The 19,879-nt window shown below is 47.6% G+C and overlaps 1 protein-coding gene across 1 annotated transcript in view; it reads right to left on the bottom strand.

Moving 5' to 3' along the window:
* Positions 1-19,879, bottom strand: part of PLXNB1 (plexin B1) — a 195,731-nt gene that overhangs the window by 22,367 nt on the left and 153,485 nt on the right. Inside the window, exons 20-32 of the mRNA XM_084633455.1 lie at positions 18,999-19,135; positions 18,510-18,686; positions 18,011-18,179; positions 16,140-16,382; positions 13,064-13,240; positions 12,313-12,461; positions 10,879-10,979; positions 9,746-9,963; positions 9,290-9,468; positions 7,490-7,556; positions 5,962-6,108; positions 4,952-5,129; positions 632-735 (exon numbers count right to left, since the gene is read on the bottom strand). Coding sequence (XP_084489581.1) covers positions 632-735; positions 4,952-5,129; positions 5,962-6,108; positions 7,490-7,556; positions 9,290-9,468; positions 9,746-9,963; positions 10,879-10,979; positions 12,313-12,461; positions 13,064-13,240; positions 16,140-16,382; positions 18,011-18,179; positions 18,510-18,686; positions 18,999-19,135 — 2,046 coding nt within the window. The remainder of the gene's footprint in view (positions 1-631; positions 736-4,951; positions 5,130-5,961; positions 6,109-7,489; positions 7,557-9,289; positions 9,469-9,745; positions 9,964-10,878; positions 10,980-12,312; positions 12,462-13,063; positions 13,241-16,139; positions 16,383-18,010; positions 18,180-18,509; positions 18,687-18,998; positions 19,136-19,879) is intronic.

Raw genomic sequence — 19,879 nt, 5'->3', positions numbered from 1 at the left:
TTTGACAGAGGCTAAAGGAGAAGTGAAAGATAATGGTCCATACTGGCTTTAGAATCAATTACACAGAGTGAAGTGCTGAACAGCACAGCTGCCATTTCCTAGCCCCACAAATTTTCCATGTGCCCAGAAAGGGACCCATTTGTCTAATCACTTTTCCTCACATTCCCACAATCCTTGTGTGACTGCTGCTTGGTTCTTTGATGGTGACAAATCTATGGTAGGAGTAGGAAGAGGTGCACCAAAATTGCTTTCAATTGTGAGTGAAGGTAGGATTTAAGTCTTAATTTCCAGAGTCAAAGGACTTAGGCGCTAACCAACAGATCCAGCAACCCTGCCCTGATTACAGCATCTCCAGAAATTAGCTTAGGGCTATATATTCAGACACCGTTTGCCTCCCCAGCATCCCTGGCTCAAGCTGTCAGAGGTGGAGATGCAGAGTACAGAGGAGGTTACACTGACTGAACAGCAGTTCCTGTGTCATGAGCAAGTCAGAGGCTTGACCACATCACAGGTGGGACTAAAAACGTTCTTTAGATGGGATCAGGCGAGAGTCAAATCTAGAAGCGGAGTGTACACTTGGAATTGAAAGGTCACTGAAAAGGGAAAGGGAAGAAGAATGCTCAGTTCTGACCTTGTAGTGCTGAAGAGTGTTCAGGCGCTTCCAGGTCCCCTGAATGACAGAGGTCACATCCTCATCCGAAAGGATCAGGTGACCAGCCAGACCTGATCTCCACTCTGCAGTCATCAAAACACAGAAAACAGAAAATAAAAAAAACGTTTACTGTGAAAGTTGAACTGTCTTTAAAACTCTCTTGTATATTTCACTTTCAATAAGCAGAAACCAATGCCAAGTAAGACTAATAACATGCCAGAATTGTATCAGCAGTGCACTGCATGAGTGCTGAAAGTTTAATCTCATAGCTGTTAGGAAATGCGGGGTAAAGTTCCAGCAGCAACACACTCTACCCCTTTCGATATGTACATTGCAATAATGTAACCACACAATTTCTATGCTGTAATACAAAACAGCACAAATGTGCAGCATGTGTTACAGGAAAAGGTATGTTTAAAGGCCCTGTGTCTATTAGGATTGTTACTTACTATTTTATAACATAGAATCATAGAATATCAGGGTTGGAAGGGACCTCAGGAGTTCATCTAGTCCAACCCCCTGCTCAAAGCAGGACCAATCTCCAATTAAATCATCCCAGCCAGGGCTTTGTCAAGCCTGACCTTAAAAACTTCTAAGGAAGGAGATTCTACCACCTCCCTAGGTAACGCATTCCAGTGTTTCACCACCCTCTTAGTGAAAAAGTTTTTCCTAATATCCAACCTAAACCTCCCCCACTGCAACTTGAGACCATTACTCCTTGTCCTGTCGTCTATCACTGAGAATAGTCTAGAACCATCCTCTCTGGAACCACCTCTCAGGTAGTTGAAAGCAGCTATCAAATCCCCCCTCATTCTTCTCTTCCGCAGACTAAACAATCCCAGTTCCCTCAGCCTCTCCTCATAAGTCATGTGTTCCAGACCCCTAATCATTTTTGTTGCCCTTCGATGGACTCTCTCCAATTTATCCACATCCTTCTTGTAGTGTGGGGCCCAAAACTGGACACAGTACTCCAGATGAGGCCTCACCAATGTCGAATAGAGGGGGACGATCACGTCCCTCGATCTGCTCGCTATGCCCCTACTTATACATTCCATATTTACAAAATGCCATTGGCCTTCTTGGCAACAAGGGCACACTGCTGACTCATATCCAGCTTCTCGTCCACCGTCACCCCTAGGTCCTTTTCCGCAGAACTGCTGCCTAGCCATTCGGTCCCTAGTCTGTAGCTGTGCATTGGGTTCTTCCGTCCTAAGTGCAGGACCCTGCACTTATCCTTATTGAACCTCATCAGATTTCTTTTGGCCCAATCCTCCAATTTGTCTAGGTCCCTCTGTATCCTTTCCCTGCCCTCCAGCGTATCTACCACTCCTCCCAGTTTAGTATCATCCACAAATTTGCTGAGAGTGCAATCCACACCATCCTCCAGATCATTTATGAAGATATTGAACAAAACCGGCCCCAGGACCGACCCTTGGGGCACTCCACTTGACACTGGCTGCCAACTAGACATGGAGCCATTGATCACTACCCGTTGAGCCCGACAATCTAGCCGACTTTCTACCCACCTTATAGTGCATTCATCCAGCCCATACTTCCTTAACTTGCTGGCAAGAATACTGTGGGAGACCGTGTCCAAAGCTTTGCTAAAGTCAAGAAACAATACATCCACTGCTTTCCCTTCATCCACAGAACCAGTAATCTCATCATAGAAGGCGATTAGATTAGTCAGGCATGACCTTCCCTTGGTGAATCCATGCTGACTGTTCCTGATCACTTTCCTCTCATGTAAGTGCTTCAGGATTGATTCTTTGAGGACCTGCTCCATGATTTTTCCGGGGGCTGAGGTGAGGCTGACTGGCCTGTAGTTCCCAGGATCCTCCTTCTTCTCTTTTTTAAAGATTGGCACTACATTAGCCTTTTTCCAGTCATCTGGGACTTCCCCCGTTTGCCACGAGTTTTCAAAGATAATGGCCAATGGCTCTGCAATCACAGCCGCCAATTCCTTTAGCACTCTCTGATGCAGCTCGACCGGCCCCATGGACTTGTGCACATCCAGCTTTTCTAAATAGTCCCGAACTACCTCTTTCTCCACAGAGGGCTGGCCACCTACTCCCCATGCTGTGTTGCCCAGCGCAGCAGTCTGGGAGCTGACCTTGTTCGTGAAGACAGAGGCAAAAAAAGCATTGAGTACATTAGCTTTTTCCACATCCTCTGTCACTAGGTTGCCTCCCTCATTCAGTAAGGGGCCCATACTTTCCTTGGCTTTCTTCTTGTTGCCAACATACCTGAAGAAACCCTTCTTGTTACTCTTGACATCTCTTGCTAGCTGCAGCTCCAGGTGCGATTTGGCCCTCCTGATTTCATTCCTACATGCCCGAGCAATATTTTTATACTCTTCCCTGGTCATATGTCCAACCTTCCACTTCTTGTAAGCTTCTTTTTTATGTTTAAGATCCGCTAGGATTTCACCGTTAAGCCAGGCTGGTCGCCTGCCATATTTACTATTCTTTCGACTCATCGGGATGGTTTGTCCCTGTAACCTCAACAGGGATTCCTTGAAATACAGCCAGCTCTCCTGGACTCCCTTCCCCTTCATGGTTAGTCCCCCAGGGGATCCTACCCATCCGTTCCCTGAGGGAGTCGAAGTCTGCTTTCCTGAAGTCCAGGGTCCGTATCCTGCTGCTTACCTTTCTTCCCTGTGTCAGGATCCTGAACTCAACCAACTCATGGTCACTGCCTCCCAGATTCCCATCCACTTTTGCTTCCCCTACTAATTCTTCCCAGTTTGTGAGCAGCAGGTCAAGAAAAGCTCCCCCCCTAGTTGGCTCCTCTAGCACTTGCACCAGGAAATGGTCCTCTACGCTTTCCAAAAACTTCCTGGATTGTCTGTGCACCGCTGTATTGCTCTCCCAGCAGATATCAGGAAAATTAAAGTCACCCATGAGAACCAGGGCGTGCAATCTAGTAGCTTCTGCAAGTTGCTGGAAGAAAGCCTCATCCACCTCATCCCCCTGGTCCGGTGGTCTATAGCAGACTCCCACCACTACATCACTCTTGTTGCTCACACTTCTAAACATTATTTGACAAAGGACAGCAGATTATTGCCAGAATGTCTAGAACTTCACAGAAGACATGAAGATATTGTCCTTGCTCCAAAGAACTTTAAATGAGTAAAGGCATCCCAGCCACCCTGCTAGCGCAGACATGGGCATCTTACCCTTGCCTGGCATTCATTGTGCATAGGCTACAAACTTTGTAAAGCTGGGAGCACAGCAGCCTCTCTGCACAGGAGAGGGGGGCCCAACAACCTGTTTGAGCTGCTGCCACCACCTTCTTTCTATCTGTCTGCATCCGTGGATTAATTGCTGCAATGGCAATGAATGGTTTGAATGAAGAGTGGAGTTCTAAGTGCTACAGAATTCAATATAGGGGAACTCAGACTTGTGTTTTCAGCCTTCCTTGCCAAGCTAAAACCTGAGCTTTCAGCATCAATATGGGATCATTACTCATTGGTAATTCTGTTGGCCATAGTCATCCTCTCCCTCCCTCCTAAGCAATGGCAATTATAGACAGGAAGATGGCTCCACATCCCAGAGGCCAGGAGGGATGGGAGAAGAGGGAGGCATGTCAAGAAGTGTGTCCAGAGTAAGCTGCAAACACTGAATCACGCAATTCATTACTGAGCGAGAGCATGTCCTATGAATACATCAGTGTGCAGATGCCTGACTGCTGCCAACTGAGAAAAAGGAACAAAAGAGGAAAAATTGGAGAGCTTATCCGCCAACACGAGCCCTGCATTTCATTAGCCCACTTAGGGCTGATCCTGCACTGCTGAAGTAAATGGGAGTTCTGCCACTGCCTTCGATAAGAGCTGGATTGAGCCCATAACCTTCTAGCACCTCTGCACCAGTCCCATGCTGTCTCCTACACCCTGAGTGCCCTCTCTGATCCCATATGCTTTTCACACACATCCCTTTCCTCATTCAAATCGTTTCTCAAAGACCACCTTCCTCTACAACCCTTCTGACAATAACCAGTCAGGCCCAGTAGCTACTTCCAATGACAAAAAGTGAAAAAAACACAAGGGACCATGCAAACAAGAGGTGTAAGCAGCAGATTACAAGTATCCTCTTTTCCGCCCCACTTCCTGCTATTATCCCTCTCCCCCACTGATCGTGTCACACTGAATCCAGACTAGAACATAATCTCCTGGGGACAGGGACTGTCTCCATTCTCTGCTGAATGGACAGTGTGAGGCATACCAATGGCACAGGAGCCAGTTATTAGATAACCCCACTCTTCAACCTCATCACTGAGCTATCAATGAATTGTGCTCACCAAGGTCCAGGGAGTCTGGGTCTGGGCGGTGACAATATGGCGTTCCTTTATAGATCTGATCTAGGATTTTCTCCTTCACCTGTGTTATGGTGTCACAGTCTAGCACTTTCACAGAGACACCCTGAGAATCCTCTGCCTCTCCCACAGTAGCTTCAGTTTGAGTCAAAGCATTTAAAGTCTGGGGAAAGAAAAGATAGCTGAAATGGCTGCATAAGGTGAAGAGCCTCAGTAGCAATCAATCCTGCACTCCCCTCCCCCCATAGTTACACTTACAATTAGCAAACCACTAATAAGTGATTAATATTAATGATAAACCTTTTACATTTCCAGACCACTGGGGAAGGGAATACCATGAATATAATGAGCCAGATTCTCAGTCCTGCTTCAAGTAGCATGAAGGGCATGTAAAGCTGGTTCAGCAGGCTTCTTGAAGGTTGCCTCTATGTAGGCGGCCTCCTCAGCTGGAAAAGAGTTGCTGTAGCCTCTTGCGGCCCCTCCTCCTTCTCCCATGATTCCGCAGTGGATGTAGCCGGTGAGGAGGAGATGTGGCTAGAATACTGCTCTGCTCTGGCAGTCCCTGGCTGTTGGACCTTTTCAGGCCACCAATAGCAGAGCAGCTCTGAATTACACTGGGGAATATGCCAACCCCAGATCCTGGTGTAAAGCTATGGCTTCCAGTGGGCAGTTATAGGACACTAGCGAGTGGGTAGGTTTAGTCCTGACTCAGGGCGGATTAGGACAGTGGTTCTCAATCTTTTTTCATTTGCAGATCCCTAAAATTTCAAATGAAGGTGCGGACCCCTTTGGAAATCTATTGTCTGTATATAGTTGAATTCTGTTCACACAGTTTTCAGTCTAAGTCTTTTGAGGACCCCTTAGACATAGTCCCGCAGACTCATGGGTCCATGCACCACAGGTTGAGAACCACTGGATTAGGAGATGGTGTTTCATTGGTTCAGAACAAGGAGGGAAGAGAAGGCACAAAGAGATGTGCAGTAGGGAGTTCTCACCAGAGTCCGGTACTCCAAGTCTTCTCGCAGAAGGCGGTTATCATTCAGGGTATATTTGGCTTTTCCTGTTACCCAGTCCACTGGTCCCTTATCTACTTGGTGCTTAATTCCACGGAAGAGCATATACAGCGGCTCACCGACAGAGTCCTGGCAGAGATAGAAAGAGGCTCAACTCTTGAGAGAAGTCACTTTCATTCTGCCTGACAGTGACTTCAGGCCTCAGAACATGGACCCCTTTACCTCCAGGAGCATAGCCAAAGGCACCAGTCAACAAAGCAACTCAAAGAATCCAAGTCGGAGGGTTCCACCCATCCCATCCCTGCTCCATGTTCAGGATAAACTGTCTGGTGGGGCTAAGGCACTGAACTGGAACTCATGAGACCTGGATTCAATTCCATGTGTGCCACAGCATCCCTGAGTGACCTGGGGCAAGACACCATGCCTCAGTTTCCTCATCTGTAAAATGGAGCTCTGTAGCCAGGTTCACTTTGGAGCCTGCATAGGCCTTGTGGGCAGGTTCTGGCTCAACTGTCCCCCAAAGTCTGGAATGGCCTTGCTAGGCAGTCCACAAGCCTAGCAGCTGGGTTATGGTCCTTCATTCCCCAGTGCTCCCCAGGTTCTCCCAGCCAGCCAGGGGTATGGTACCTCTCCGCCAGGTCCCAGTGCAGGGCCCAAGGGAGAAGGGTCAAGAAGTGTTTCAGCACCCTCTGGCCAATACATCAGACCAGCTTCCCCTGGGCCAACTCCTACCACCCCATTCTCTCTTCAGTTTGGGATGTGGTCACAGCACTCTGCCTCTCCCTAGCAGAGTTCCCAATGAGTCTCAACAGTTCAAACAGCCAAATGGGGACTTCTCAGTTCATGTCTCAGGGTCCAGGTATTCTCCATTGTCAGGAAGCAGGGGCTCCTGGCCAGGTCTTACCCACAGTCCAGACCCTTCTTCTGTAGGCTGCTCTGTCCCAGAAGCAGCAATCTGGCATCCTCCCTACAGACAGCCTCTCCTTCACTCTCCGCCTGCTTGACTGTCAAAGTCCCCTTTTAAGCAGGTCCTCCATTTGGTGCATGCTCACCAGCTGCTGAGGGGTAGGGCCCTCTTGGCCCACAATACTCCTTCACTCCCTTAGCCTTTGTGTGGGGTCTGTAAACCCCATCCTAAGCTCACACCAGTTTCTTCCCGCACAGGGGTGTTGTGCAGATCATCCCACTAATGCGTGTGAGACACTCAGCTATTACAGTGGTAGGGCTGTGGTTGCCAGACCAACATGTGGGCATGCAACAGTCCAGCTTAGCCCTTGGCTGCAGGCTTATTGAAAAGTGCAGATGAGGGGGTTGATGAAGTGCTGGATGCAACCCATGCTGTGAGCAACCCAGCTCTCCTTTCCTGCTCTCTGCACACAGGGTAATTTGTGACACCATTTTAGCAGGCGCTCAGACTGCTGATCTATATTAATGTAGCAGGGTTGTGGTATTCTTTTAGTCTCCATTTCTCTTGGCTTCCCCACCCTTCCCATGGATGGAGAATTCTTACCCTTACAAAAGCATACAGACAGATGGACATCCAGTTGGTGAGCAGCTTCTCTACTACTGTTTCTGTCCTGAAAGAGAACCCCAGGCTGGTTACTGTATGTTACCCTCCACGGGGAGGCACCAGAGCAGAGAGTGGGGTGATGATAAGGATCAGGACATGCTTTCTAGGACCCCACCCAAGTACAAATTTCAAGGCTTCAAAACTGAATGGAGCACAGAACTTCTGGTGTGTGAACAGTAAGGCAAGCAATTAACCTGCAGTCACAAGAGGCCATTAATGCCTCTATAGGCTGCCCGAAGGACCCAAACATAAAACTCTGTGCTGTATCTCCAGCTTCCTGCAATGGGACAAAACTCACAACAGGGCAGTCAGGTGTCTACGCTCCTCTGCTCTCTCTCAGACCTATAGAAAGAATGATTTAGGAATAAAAGGCCCAGATCTCTTGCAAGGTACCAGTCATGCCACCAGCTCATTGCAGAGCGGACAGGGTTTAGAAAAAGCTCAGTGTTGACCTAACCGTGGTCCCACTGAAATCACGGGCGAAACACCCAACAACTTTAACAGGAGCAGAGTTAGGCCAATGCTGAATGCTGTGAGAAACCCCACCCTCCATGAGGAAATATCCTATGCATGCTGCCCTGTAACATCCAGCAGCACCTGCTACAAAACCCTGGGAGGAAGCTAATATCTGGGAATTGGGAGGATGAGATTTGTCAAAAAATTCCCACTGAGACTTGTCTCTCTCCAAATGGCTCACTGCACACCTCCTCATCCACTCTATGGCGAAAATGCCTCCCTAAAAGCCTTGGTTCCAGCCTCTCCCTCACACAATATCATACAATATTCTATTCAACCCCCCAGTCCCAGAATCTCCAAAATGCTATATAACACAATATCACATATAAATCCACAGTCCCAGTTCCCCACAATATAACACAATATCACACAGACCCACATCCCAGCTCCTCCCCTATAATATCACACACAGACCCACAGTCCCAGCTCCCTGCCCCGCCCCACATCACACTCAGACATATAGGGAGAGGTCAAGTACTTCTTGTGTGAAATGACTCAGCAGCAAAGGGGAAGTGACCTAGACAGAAGAGGGAGCACAAATTAAATGTCACCTCTAACTGTTGCAGGAAGGGACCAGAAGGGGATAGGATTAGAGCGGCAGAAGTCAGAGGGCAGGAAGCTGGTGGGTAGATGCCAGTCCCTGGAGAGCTTTGAAAACCAGAGAAACAATTCAGAATAGGATTCAGAGATGGGCAGGAAGCTAGTGAAGGGGCCAAATGACAGGGGTGCCATGCCTCTGCTTCCTTGAGAAAAAGTGTCTGCGCACAGTGTTGCAGACCCAGTGACATTTAGAAAGTGAGGATTTAAGCATTCATAAAAAGGGGATTGTGCTTGACAAGACAGGAAGGTTGGCTAAGGGCTCAGCATAGCCCAGGGCAAGGGGAGACAGAAGAATGACCACATGGTAGAGAAGCTGAAAAAGGGAAATGGGGGCAGAAAAAAGGGAGTTCAGTGTCTAGCATGAACTTGGAGGAAGGAGGATCGGCATGAAGGATTCCTGCTCTGTCTCATCACTGTCTACAGTTGGGATCTCTTATTTCTGTTGCCTCCTCTTTGATAGATCTTCATGTCTGGACACCTACTGGATCTGGATCTGCTGCACAGCACATGGTCTCATTGTTACTAAAGAGGGATTACGAAGCTCTATTACAGCCAAGAAAAGTTCTGTCCAGGGACCAGCCATGACCAGGCTGAAGACAGTGGGACTATTACTGAATCACTCACCTCCGCAACATCAGCTTGGGGTTCTTGGCCACATACTGCTCAACGAGGTCATTCAAGAGAGTCTTTAGGATGTCAGTAAAGTACTCTAGCTTCCCATGCAATGACACAGTGAGAAGGGATGCCACATAGGCCCGGTCCCTTGGAGAGAATGTGCGCTGGATTTCCAGAGTGTGGATAAACTAGAGAGAGAGAGAGAGAGAGAGTCAAAGATGAATGAATGCTGTAATCTATTAAAATAGGGTAACCACAGCTATGGCCTTTCCCAGTAGGAGGTGCTGTGGGGAGTGTTATAGATATGGGGAGTATCCACCTATTCCAGTCTCTTGCTTTCCATCAGGAGGCACTTTAAAGAATGCTGTAAGTGAGCTCACAGTCCCTTATGTCTCTCTTGGCAACAACTGCCTGTGAAATGGCACAGGAGCCAGCTACTGCAGGGAACTAAGAAAGGAATGTTACCTTGGTAAGGAAAAGTTTACTATTGAGGAGGTTGGAGAGCTGCACCAAGCCTTGCTCCACTGTTTGCCGCCGACACTCGGGCATGTCCAGGCCCCTCTGCAGTGGAGACTCACGGTGTCCTGGAAAGAAAATGCGTTCTGCGTAGGATCTGTAATCCAGGAAGGGGATCCCGGTGCCAACAAGGTCACTGGTGAGATCCATCATCTCCGTCATCAGGTCTGAAAATAAAGGGAGCTTCTGTGTTACAAAGTTAGACCAAGAGAACGTGTGTCCCAGAGCGTGGAACATGGGGCTGTGAGGTAACTAGATCTAATGGGATGGAACTGACAAAGGAAACAGACGCTAAATATCAGTGAGATGCTTCATCCTGTGGAATCCTCTCCAAAGGAAGGAGTGGAAGCCCTGTCATCTGGGGCATTTAAAACTAGACTGTTCGGAGCACTGGCAAATGTTCTGTAGGGAGCTCTCCAGCCCTGGCTCCTGGGGAGGGACTGGAAGGTCTGACAGGTTTTTATTCTTGTTTACAGCTGGGGGCCATCTTTTCGGTTTAAAAAAAAAGCAGAAAAAGCTCTACCAAGCAGACTAGTGATTGCGAAAGGATGATGTTTAATAAAGGATTGGCCTTGTGTTTAGTCAGGCTCAATGGATAATAGGCGGTATCACAGGTCAGAGACACAGTATTATACAGTCACTACAGCACCATGACTTTCATGCGTCTCATTGCTTTCCACCTCTAACTAGAAATCACTGTATTAGTCTCTCCTGTAGCTCCTAGTATCCCCCCTTCCCCGTGCTCCTTGCTACTAGTGATAGAATTATAGTTTGTGGATAAAGGGGGACACTAATGATCCCATCTCTAGATTCTGATATTCCAGATGAAGAACTGCAGAGACCAGTATGGGCCAAACTCTGTTCCCAGTTACACAAGTGCCACTGCACTGACCTCAAGGGTATGTGGGTAGCTGAGCAGAATTTAGCTGTAAACTGTAACACACTGACATAGGAAGGTGTATGATTGTTCACACAGAGGCAGCTCCTGAGACAAGGGCCATACGGCCTGGAAGAGATGGAAGGGCCAGAGATGGTTCCCCAACCCCACTATTTGCAGCTGCAGGGGAGGGAAGTTCTCTTACCTGTGAACTCCTTTTTGCATCTGTCCCGAACACTTGTTTCCAGATTTTCCAACTGGATTTGAACTTTCTTATAATCCCTTAGAGCCTGTTTGCTCTTCCTCCTGTAATGGGAAGCAGAGCTGGAGACCACCTGGCTGACTCACTGCAGATGAGATTTCCGTCAGGCTGGGCTTAATTTAACATAATTTAGGTTTTGGTTTCTAAACTCCCCCCTGTCTACACATCTCAGGGAAAAAAGATGTCCCCCCAAAGTGTTCCTCAAACTGAGAAAAGGATGGGCCTTACCATGTGTGCTAAAGAACTGAGGGCTGGCTGGGCAAAAGGAGCTAGCGCTGAGCTGGATCACAAGTTGGGCGTGAGGGGCCCATCCTCTTCAGAAGAATGGAGGAGCCTCTCTTTTGAGGCCTTCAGCTCATCCTTGCTCCTCAGGAGGTGACAAAATTCCTGGCTAATAACTCCAGGCTGCTCCAGACCAACCTGCTAACAACAGCATCCTACATTGCAACTCCCAGGCTGACAGCCTTTTTTAGACCAGATTACGTGATCATCTTCTGCACAAGAGCAACTCTCTGGTTTCCAGTTTCCGACTCTGTGTTATGTCTTATACGGAGGCAATCCTAAGTGCATCATTGGGGGCTTCTATACAATTCAACCACTCATCTAACTATAGATAAGCATTTTATCTGCAGCATTTTTTTGGAAATGAATTTAGGGCCTATCTTCTCTTTCCATCAGCCCCTCAGGAAGATCTCAACTGTGGAGTTGGTAGTGGTGGCAAGGGAGAGTCCGTGATAGTAAATCCACGTGCCCCAAGAGGGAGCAAAATACGGGGAGGTATCTCTGAACACTGGATAGACCAAAACACCCAAAAGCAGAGGCCAGTGGCATAAATCCTTTTGCAAACCCTCAGCTTACACTGGAAGGTGTGTCTGGGATTTACTTGCAAACTCTGAACTCGAAAGGCAAGTAGCCTTTCAGGTGGGAGTTCTGTCACCAAGGCCAAATCTGCACCTTCTGAAGTCCAATGGGAAGGCTGCAGAGCCTCACCCAAAGTAAGGAAAATTGAGGGACTAAATTAGGTCCCAAATGTAGAGGCCTAGCTATGCCCATTGAACATTCCTGTTGACGGTGATCAGGGTGCCCAAAGATCCTGCAGGTCACCACTGAAGGTATGTCTACAACACAATCCAAGGTATGCTTGCAGCTCAGCTAGAATACCCATGCTAGCTTTAAGCTAGCTAGCATGCTAAAAATAGCAGCCAAGAGGCAGTGGCATGAGACTTCAGCATGGGTAGTGCAAGACACCCAGGGACCTGGGTACATACTCATGTTGCTGAAGCCTAGCTAGCGAGATTGCAGTTAGCCTGGGTATGCCTCCCGGATCTGCAATCATCCCTCCAGAGCAGCATAGACACGCGCTCAGGCACTTCTCACCTGTAGATGAAGACAATGATCAGGACAATCAAAGCAACAAAGGAGGCTCCGACACCCAAGCCAATCTGGGCCTCCAGGGGGAAGGTGAGCTGGCTCTCTGTGTCATACTGCACTCTGCCCAGCAGGAAGTTCAAATTCCCCATCTGCACCTGCAAACGAAATGCAAGCCCAGGCAAGATCAGAGTGTCAGATTCTCCTCATCCTGCAGACTGAGTCATGGGCTCCAAGGGGAATGCTTGACTGTCTCACCCTACCCCACACCACTACCAGCTCCACGACAAGCACCTGTCTTACCCTCCCCCCGCACCAGTGCCTCAGTGTTCTTCTTCCCCTCCCCCACACCAATGCCTCCATCTTCCTTCCCCCCCACACCATCAGCACTTGTCTCTTCCCTCCCTCCACACCAGAACCTGTCTTCCCACCACCTCTGTCTCCTCCTTCCCCCCCACCTCCATTTCCCCCCTTTCCCCACCACTAGCACCTCCCCCTCCCCAGTAGCTCTACAAAAAAAGACCCACAGCAGCAAGTCTCAAGGCACAGTCAACTGACTCCAGCTCACACTATGGAGCAAAAACTAGCAGCGCTGAAACCCAGGGAAGGGTCTCGGAGCCCAGGGAAGGGGGATCAGTTAACCCGGCCTCTGAGACTCAGTACCATGGGGTTTTTTTGCTTGGTAGATTTCTCCCCCCACTAATTCAGTGTTTATACTCCCACCCCCACTGCTGTCTCCGCTGCTTAGCTGAGCTCTTACTGTAAACTCTGGGAGTGAGTCTGTTCCTTCCGGCTTTGTGCGGTGCTGTGGAGCTGGCTGCTCAGATGGAGGTTCACAGTACAGATGATTCCTTGTCAGGGTTTTTACAACACAGACCCCTTCCCCAATCATGGCCACCACTTCCTCCTTTGAAATGGCCAGATCCAGATTTTCCCCCTGGAATACAGGTGCAAAAGGATATCAAACCTGGGCCTCTCTGGGAAGGCAGCTGTGCATAACCCCTGACTTTAGAGAGGCTGACAGGATTTAACAGGCCAACCACAGGGCATGCTGAGAGTTCTACAAAAGCCCTATTAACTCCCTCCCTAGTCTCACCAGGAAGTAAGCTTGCCACCTGGGAGCAGGCAGCATGAAATCCTAAGATGAAGGTACTATGCATGGACAAGCATCCCCTGCACTGGAGATTCTGGGAAACAAAATTTGCAGATAATTCAACATAAGAAAAGGGCCTGTCAATGGGATACAGGACTAGCTGGAATCTTTCCTAGATAAAAAAAATCTCATCCATCATTATAGGATGTCACTGTTAAAAATTTGTGCCTAATTTCTAATTGGAATGGGTCCGGCTTCAGCTTCCAGCCATTGTTTTTTTTTCTGCCTTTCTCTGCTAGATTAAGCAACCCTTTAGTACTTGGTATTATTTCCCTGTGATGGTACCGACACACTGTAGTCATGTCACCTCTTAAGCTTCTTTTTGATAAACAGGTAGAGCTCTTTATGTCTCTCACTGTAATCTATTTTCTCGAGCTTTCTAATAATTTTTGTGGCTCTTCTCTGCACCTTCTCTAGTTTTTCAACATCCTTTAAAAATGTGGACATCAGAACTGGATGCAGTATTCCAGTATCAATCTCCCCAATGCCGTATAAAGAGATAAAATCACCTCTCTTCTCCTACTCACTGCTCCCGTTTGTACATCCCAGGTTCACATTCATCCTGTTTGCCCCAGCATTGCACTGGGAGCTCCGGTTCAATTCCTTGTTAACTGGGACTCAGATTTTTTTTTTTTTCCCCCAAAGTCACCGCTTTCCAGGATACAGTCTTTCCATTTGGCTCTATTAAAATGCATTTTGTTTGAATGGGCCCAGCTTACCAAGTGAGCCAGACTGCTGCGTACAACTGCCTTGGCCTCATTGTTATTTAATACTCTGTCAACCTTTGTGTCAGCTGCAAATTTTATCAGTAGTGATTTTATATTTACTCTCCAATCACTGATGAAAATGTCGAATAGCACGAGACTTAGTAAAGACCCCTTGCAGAATCACTCTATAAAGTCTCCCATTAAATAATGATTCCTCATGGCTATTACAATTCTTATATGTGCTTTGTTGATATTGTATGTTGCTAATTTTTTAATCAGAATGTCATGGGGTACGAAGTCAAGTGCTGTAAAAAGTTTAAGTATTACTGCTTTATCAACCAAACTTGTAATCTTGAAGAATGAAATCAGGTTTGTTTGACAAGACCTAACTGGCACTAATTATATTCCTATCCTTTAATTGTTAATAGACTGAATCCCATATCAGTTTTTTCATTATTTTGTCCAGGACTTAGGTCAGCTTAACTGACCTACAGCTACCTGGATCATCCCATTTGGTCTTTTTGACTACTGGCACAATAGTAGCACTCTTCAGTCTTTTGGGATTTCCCCACTATTCCAACATTCATTAAAAATTAACATCAGTGGGACAGAGATCTCCGCAATCACTTCTTTTACAGTTCTTGAGAGCAAATTATCCAGGGCTGATGGCTTAAACATGTTTATTATCCCTAGTAGATGTTGTTTACCATTTTCTTTAGTTACTAACGAACTGGAAAGGACTTCAACATCTTCATGTGATATGAGTACACCATCCTGTTTCTTTCCAAATACAGAACAGACAAATTTATTGAACACTCCTTTTCATATTCTGTATGCGGCTGGCTGCCTCACCCAGAGTCTTCTTCCAGAAAGTTTTATTCCACAAATGCAAAACCTCAAACACAAACAGTTCCCGAGCCCACCCTGGGCTACAGCTCCCAGTGGCTTTTGCCCTTTGCCTCTCTCAGAGTCTACTGCAGGAGTCTGTCTCTCTCTTGCCGCTCTTCAGTCCTCCTCGAGATAATCTGTCTGGAAGTTACCCTTCCACAGCACCTACCAGAGAAGTCAACTGCTCTTCTGCAGCTTTCACTACTAACTGAGCTCTCAGTAGGCTCATCAGCCTGGCCTAAGAATTGAACAGGGCCACATGATCCCTAGCCAGTCATAGAATCATAGAATATCAGGGTTGGAAGGGACCTCAGGAGGTTATCTAGTCCAACCCCCTGCTCAAAGCAGGGCCAATCCCCAATTTTTGCCCCAGATCCCTAAGTGGCCCCCTCAAGGATTGTTCTCACAACCCTGGGTTTAGCAGGCCAAGGCTCAAACCACTGAGCTATCCCTCCCCCCCCAGTCATAACCAACTGGGAGAGTAGCTGATCTGTCACAGGCGAAGCTGGGCACAACTCCCCTTCAAGGGCAAGCCAGCTCATGATAGCATCATGAACAGTTATGCCATCTCCATCTAGTATACCTATACCACTGCAAGGATTTTTTGTTCCTTATATATTTAAAAACCCTTTATTGTCCTTCACCTCCTCAGTCATGGATTCTTCCCTGATGTCTTTAGCTTTCCTATCAATTTTCTACACTCCATAACTTCTAATTGCTATTGATTGCTGTCTATTTCCCCCTTTTCCCATTCATTCTATATTGCTGTTTTATTTCTAATTGCTCTCCTCAAGCCTCAGAGAACCCTCCAGCAACAATGCATGGCGCTAACAAGCTATGCACACAGCACACAGCTCTTTTTTGTTCCACTCCTTCTCCAGCTGTTGGGCAATTTCTCATTGTGTGTCATATTGTATCTCATTTAGGCTGTAGGCTAATAAAAGCAGGGACTGCCTTTCTTACCATATGCCAGTGAAGTGACATTAAGATCTATGGCACTGTCAGGATATCAGAACAGTCCCAGGCCATCACCTAGGAAGTTGGTTTATGTGGTGTTTATAGTGATTTTGAGCTGGTTGTAGCCTTACCTCCACAGAGATGACACTTCCTGGCTTGTGCCGATATGGTTTGGCAGGGTCCTCAGCATTCAGGGGTTTCAGGATTGGATTGACTTCATAGGAGAAGGGTGTGGGATGCAAGGACTTGAAATCAAAGCTCAGATTATCCAGAATAAATTCCAGTTTGACCTGGACAATCCGCAACAGCAGGTTAATGGCCGGAGTTTTACACAGGATAAGGTAGGAGGAGTTAATGAGACATAGTTCTTCAAACTAGGAGCAGAAGGGAAGAGAGTCAGGAATCTGAAAGAATAAGTCAGCCTCTGTTCTAACGCTTCTGCTCCCCTGTGGCATCCCATCACCAGGGTTCTGTGGGACAAGCGTAAAGCAGAGCACAGGGATCCCCTGCACTCATCCTGTCTAGGTGCCATCCCAGTCACCCATCTCAAATGCAGAGGACAAGTCTGAACTTTAAGGGATTCTCCAGGTGATTTTAGTGGTCTCCGAACTCTTCTCAGCTGCGTGGAGCACCTGGAATCCCCTGGCCAATAGTCCCTATATTTAAAATACTACAGGGCTGGTGACCGGGCATTCCCCATAGAGAGCTCTCAGACCTAGCATTCACAGCCCCATGGATCTGACAAAACCTGTTTGTTTACTTTCGTGGCCAACTGCAAAGCCCATCTGTTCACTTGGGTTTTCTGTAGTTCAGCTGCCTGGGAGGCTGCATGCCTCTAGGGGGTGGAGGATGCTGCCGCTCCGATTTATCAGTGATTTTTGTTACCTTTGTGGTAATGTTTTTACATTTTGTAAACATGGCAAAAGATTAATATCTAAATATATCAAATAGCCTCTGTTCCCCCGCTGGAATTCACAGCCACAAATAAAACCTGTCCAGAATGATAGGGAAATATGGCTTTCAATAAAGCATAAGAATTGTCACAATGGAGCAGACCAATGGCCTGACTGGTCCTGCATCCTGTTAGATGGCAGTCCAGGATGTACCTAGTATACCCAGAGAGATTCACCCCTTGGTCACGAGGGCTTTTTAAATGAGTATAATAATAATGCACCACCACCTATTTCAGAGAAAAGTGGCCACCTGATAATGCAATCTGCCACCCGTGCAGTATGATTCGGCAGGGGATGGGCAGAGGTGACTAGGTCAGCATTTCAGAGGCAGTGGGGATGTGCACCAAGCCCTCCACTGCAGCACATACAGCACATGTGCAGCAGTGGACGTCCAGCTCAGTGGTGTGCTGTGGCTACCAGGCTGTTAAATGAAACCCTACCACGTTGGAGCCTCTACTGAGATGGACTCTATACAGTCTGAGACACTAGAACAGCTGCTCCACAGGGACTCTTCTTCTGGGGTAGTCCTAATGGCAGGTGAGGTGCTGTAAATGGCAGGTGGAATTGAGGGGATAACAACTTCATTTAACTTTGGTTTTGTTGTCATCTCTCTGTGTGGGGCAGGGCCTTGGCCCCACTAAGGCAGAGCCACGCTAGGACAGGGTGAAGTCTGTCTTTGTGGGGGCACTGTGCAGCCAGGCCTCACAATGTAATTGTAGATTTCCTCATGCCTTCTGCTGCTGTCATGTCGTTTGTCTCCCACACTGGAACTTTCTGCACAGGGTCTGGGGAGAGATGGGGATTTGGGAGCTGGAATTTTACAAAGTGGGGAGGGGAGTGTTAAACTTTGAATCTGGGGGACAATGTTTCACCAAGGAAGACTTTTTGTTTCTCATGTTCACTCTTAGTTTGTAGGACCCAAGACAGCTATAACAAGGGGCACAAGAGCCTCTGACATAGGAGGTCTCTGGCCATTAGGTCAGTAGCACTGACAGAGGCCTTCAGCCTCAATTCTATTGCATGCTTTGCCAGCACAAAGGTCAAGATACCTGCTGGATGCTGCACAGGGCATTCTGTGGGCACTCGGTTTCTGGCATGATCCTACGCCATCTCCCCAGCCCTCGCCGGCGGCGTTCTGATGGTGAAACCGTAATCCGGATCTTTGGATTTTGTACAACATCTAGGTTATGCCCATGAACTCGGATCACTCTCCCACCACTGCAACACACAGAAGCAGTCAGTGTCACTTATTTAGTCACCATATAACAACCCATAAGCTGTGTCATCCCTGACCCATGGCTGGTGCCAACGTTTGTAGGCCATGCATCCATCTGATGGCTCAGTACACAAGTCTGGACTCACTCTACCCAGATGCTCAGATACTAAGGTGATGAGTGCAGTAAAAATACTTAGACATCCACACAGACACGGTTAACACTCCGGTACCCGCTGTGGGAGTGTGTGGGCATGCATGCATGCACGCACAGCTCTCAGTATCCCTGATGCCCTGTTGGAAGAGTTGTGCACTTGCAGTGCAGCTCTCAGTACCTGAGGAAGCTCTTGGCTGGCTCTGCAAAAGTGATATTGGGATCCAGAGTGTATTTGAAGAGGAAACCCTCTAATCTCCGTTCCCTGTGTCCGTATCTGATAGTTACTGGAAGCTCCACAGACACGTTACTGGGGCTCGTCTGACACTGTAGCTGATTCTCCTGCACCTCCGAGAGACTAAGAGACACAAAGAGGAGAGACCAATAAAAGGTTAAAACATCCTCTGAAATGCTGCACCTTCATTTTGCTGAAAGCGCTCCAAGCACCCTACAGCTTGCTGCTCAGGTTTAACGCCCACCTTCTTAAAGGCCTTGTGTCCCACCTACTTACAAACAGGAGCACTCAAGACAAATGTCTGAGCTAGCCATCATTGCTGCTAGAGTGAATGGCTGAAGTGCTTTCTAGTGAGAAGTCTGGGCCAAACCTGAAGGGAATGGCGCATGGCAGTCTGTTTACAATTACAGTCTGCAACTACACAGCAGCTCTTACATGTGGCAAGGGAGGTCTCCAATTAGAACCCTGATCTCACTGGGGCACCCAGTCAGCAACTTGGAGCCCAGCAGGGTCAGGCAGGTTCCTCCAGCTTTAGGGCCTTGAGATGGAGCAATGGACTTCAGGTCTGGGTTCTGAATGGAAAGAAAAGAGAGAAATGAATGAATGAGGAACATTTAGCAAAATAAGTGAAGGAAAGACATAGTAGAGAGACCCTGATAGTGAGTTCCATGTGCTCTGAGCCTGCAGCTCGCACGTTACAACCACACACATGTATCTGGCTGTGTTCTAGCAGCTCTGCTGTTAATGAATAGAAGCAGCAGAGAGGGGGATTAAGGTACCAATAGGAAACACTAGCTGTGCACCAAAATCTCTCTACAGGTAATGAACAAAGATGAACACTGCAGGGTACAGAAATATCAGCCTCAGACATGAGTCTGAGATTAACTGTTTAAACAGACTGCAATAACAGTGAACATCAAGTAAATATGCTGATTACAATCTAGTGGATTCCATCTCCAAAACTGGATGTAAAGTGGACGTGTACCCTTTGGAGATAATCTCCAAAACTCACTTGTCTGTAGTGATTGACTCCCAAGCCCACGTGAAGTGGTAAAGGTGGTTGCTGAAGGGAGGAAGGTAGGTGAATTGGTGCAGCTGTTAAGGATGAAGACAGTAATTCAGGCCCTCAACCAGCAAGCCAAAGTTGCTGCTTGGAGGAAGAAAGATGTGAGGTGGAAGGCTGAGAGGTGGATGGTCATTCATACAGCCACTGGGAGTTCAGAAATTGGGCAGGATGGGATCTCTGAACTCTTTGGGACTTGCTAAATGTTCTCTTGTAGGCAGGTGTATAGGTCCCAAAAGAACACAAAATAGCC

This window comes from Lepidochelys olivacea, assembly GCF_965140295.1.
Source record: "Lepidochelys olivacea isolate rLepOli2 genome assembly, chromosome: 7".
Classification (NCBI taxonomy): domain Eukaryota; kingdom Metazoa; phylum Chordata; order Testudines; family Cheloniidae; genus Lepidochelys; species Lepidochelys olivacea.
The sequence above is the reverse complement of the archived record's forward strand: the minus strand, read 5'-3'. Positions and strand labels throughout refer to the sequence as shown.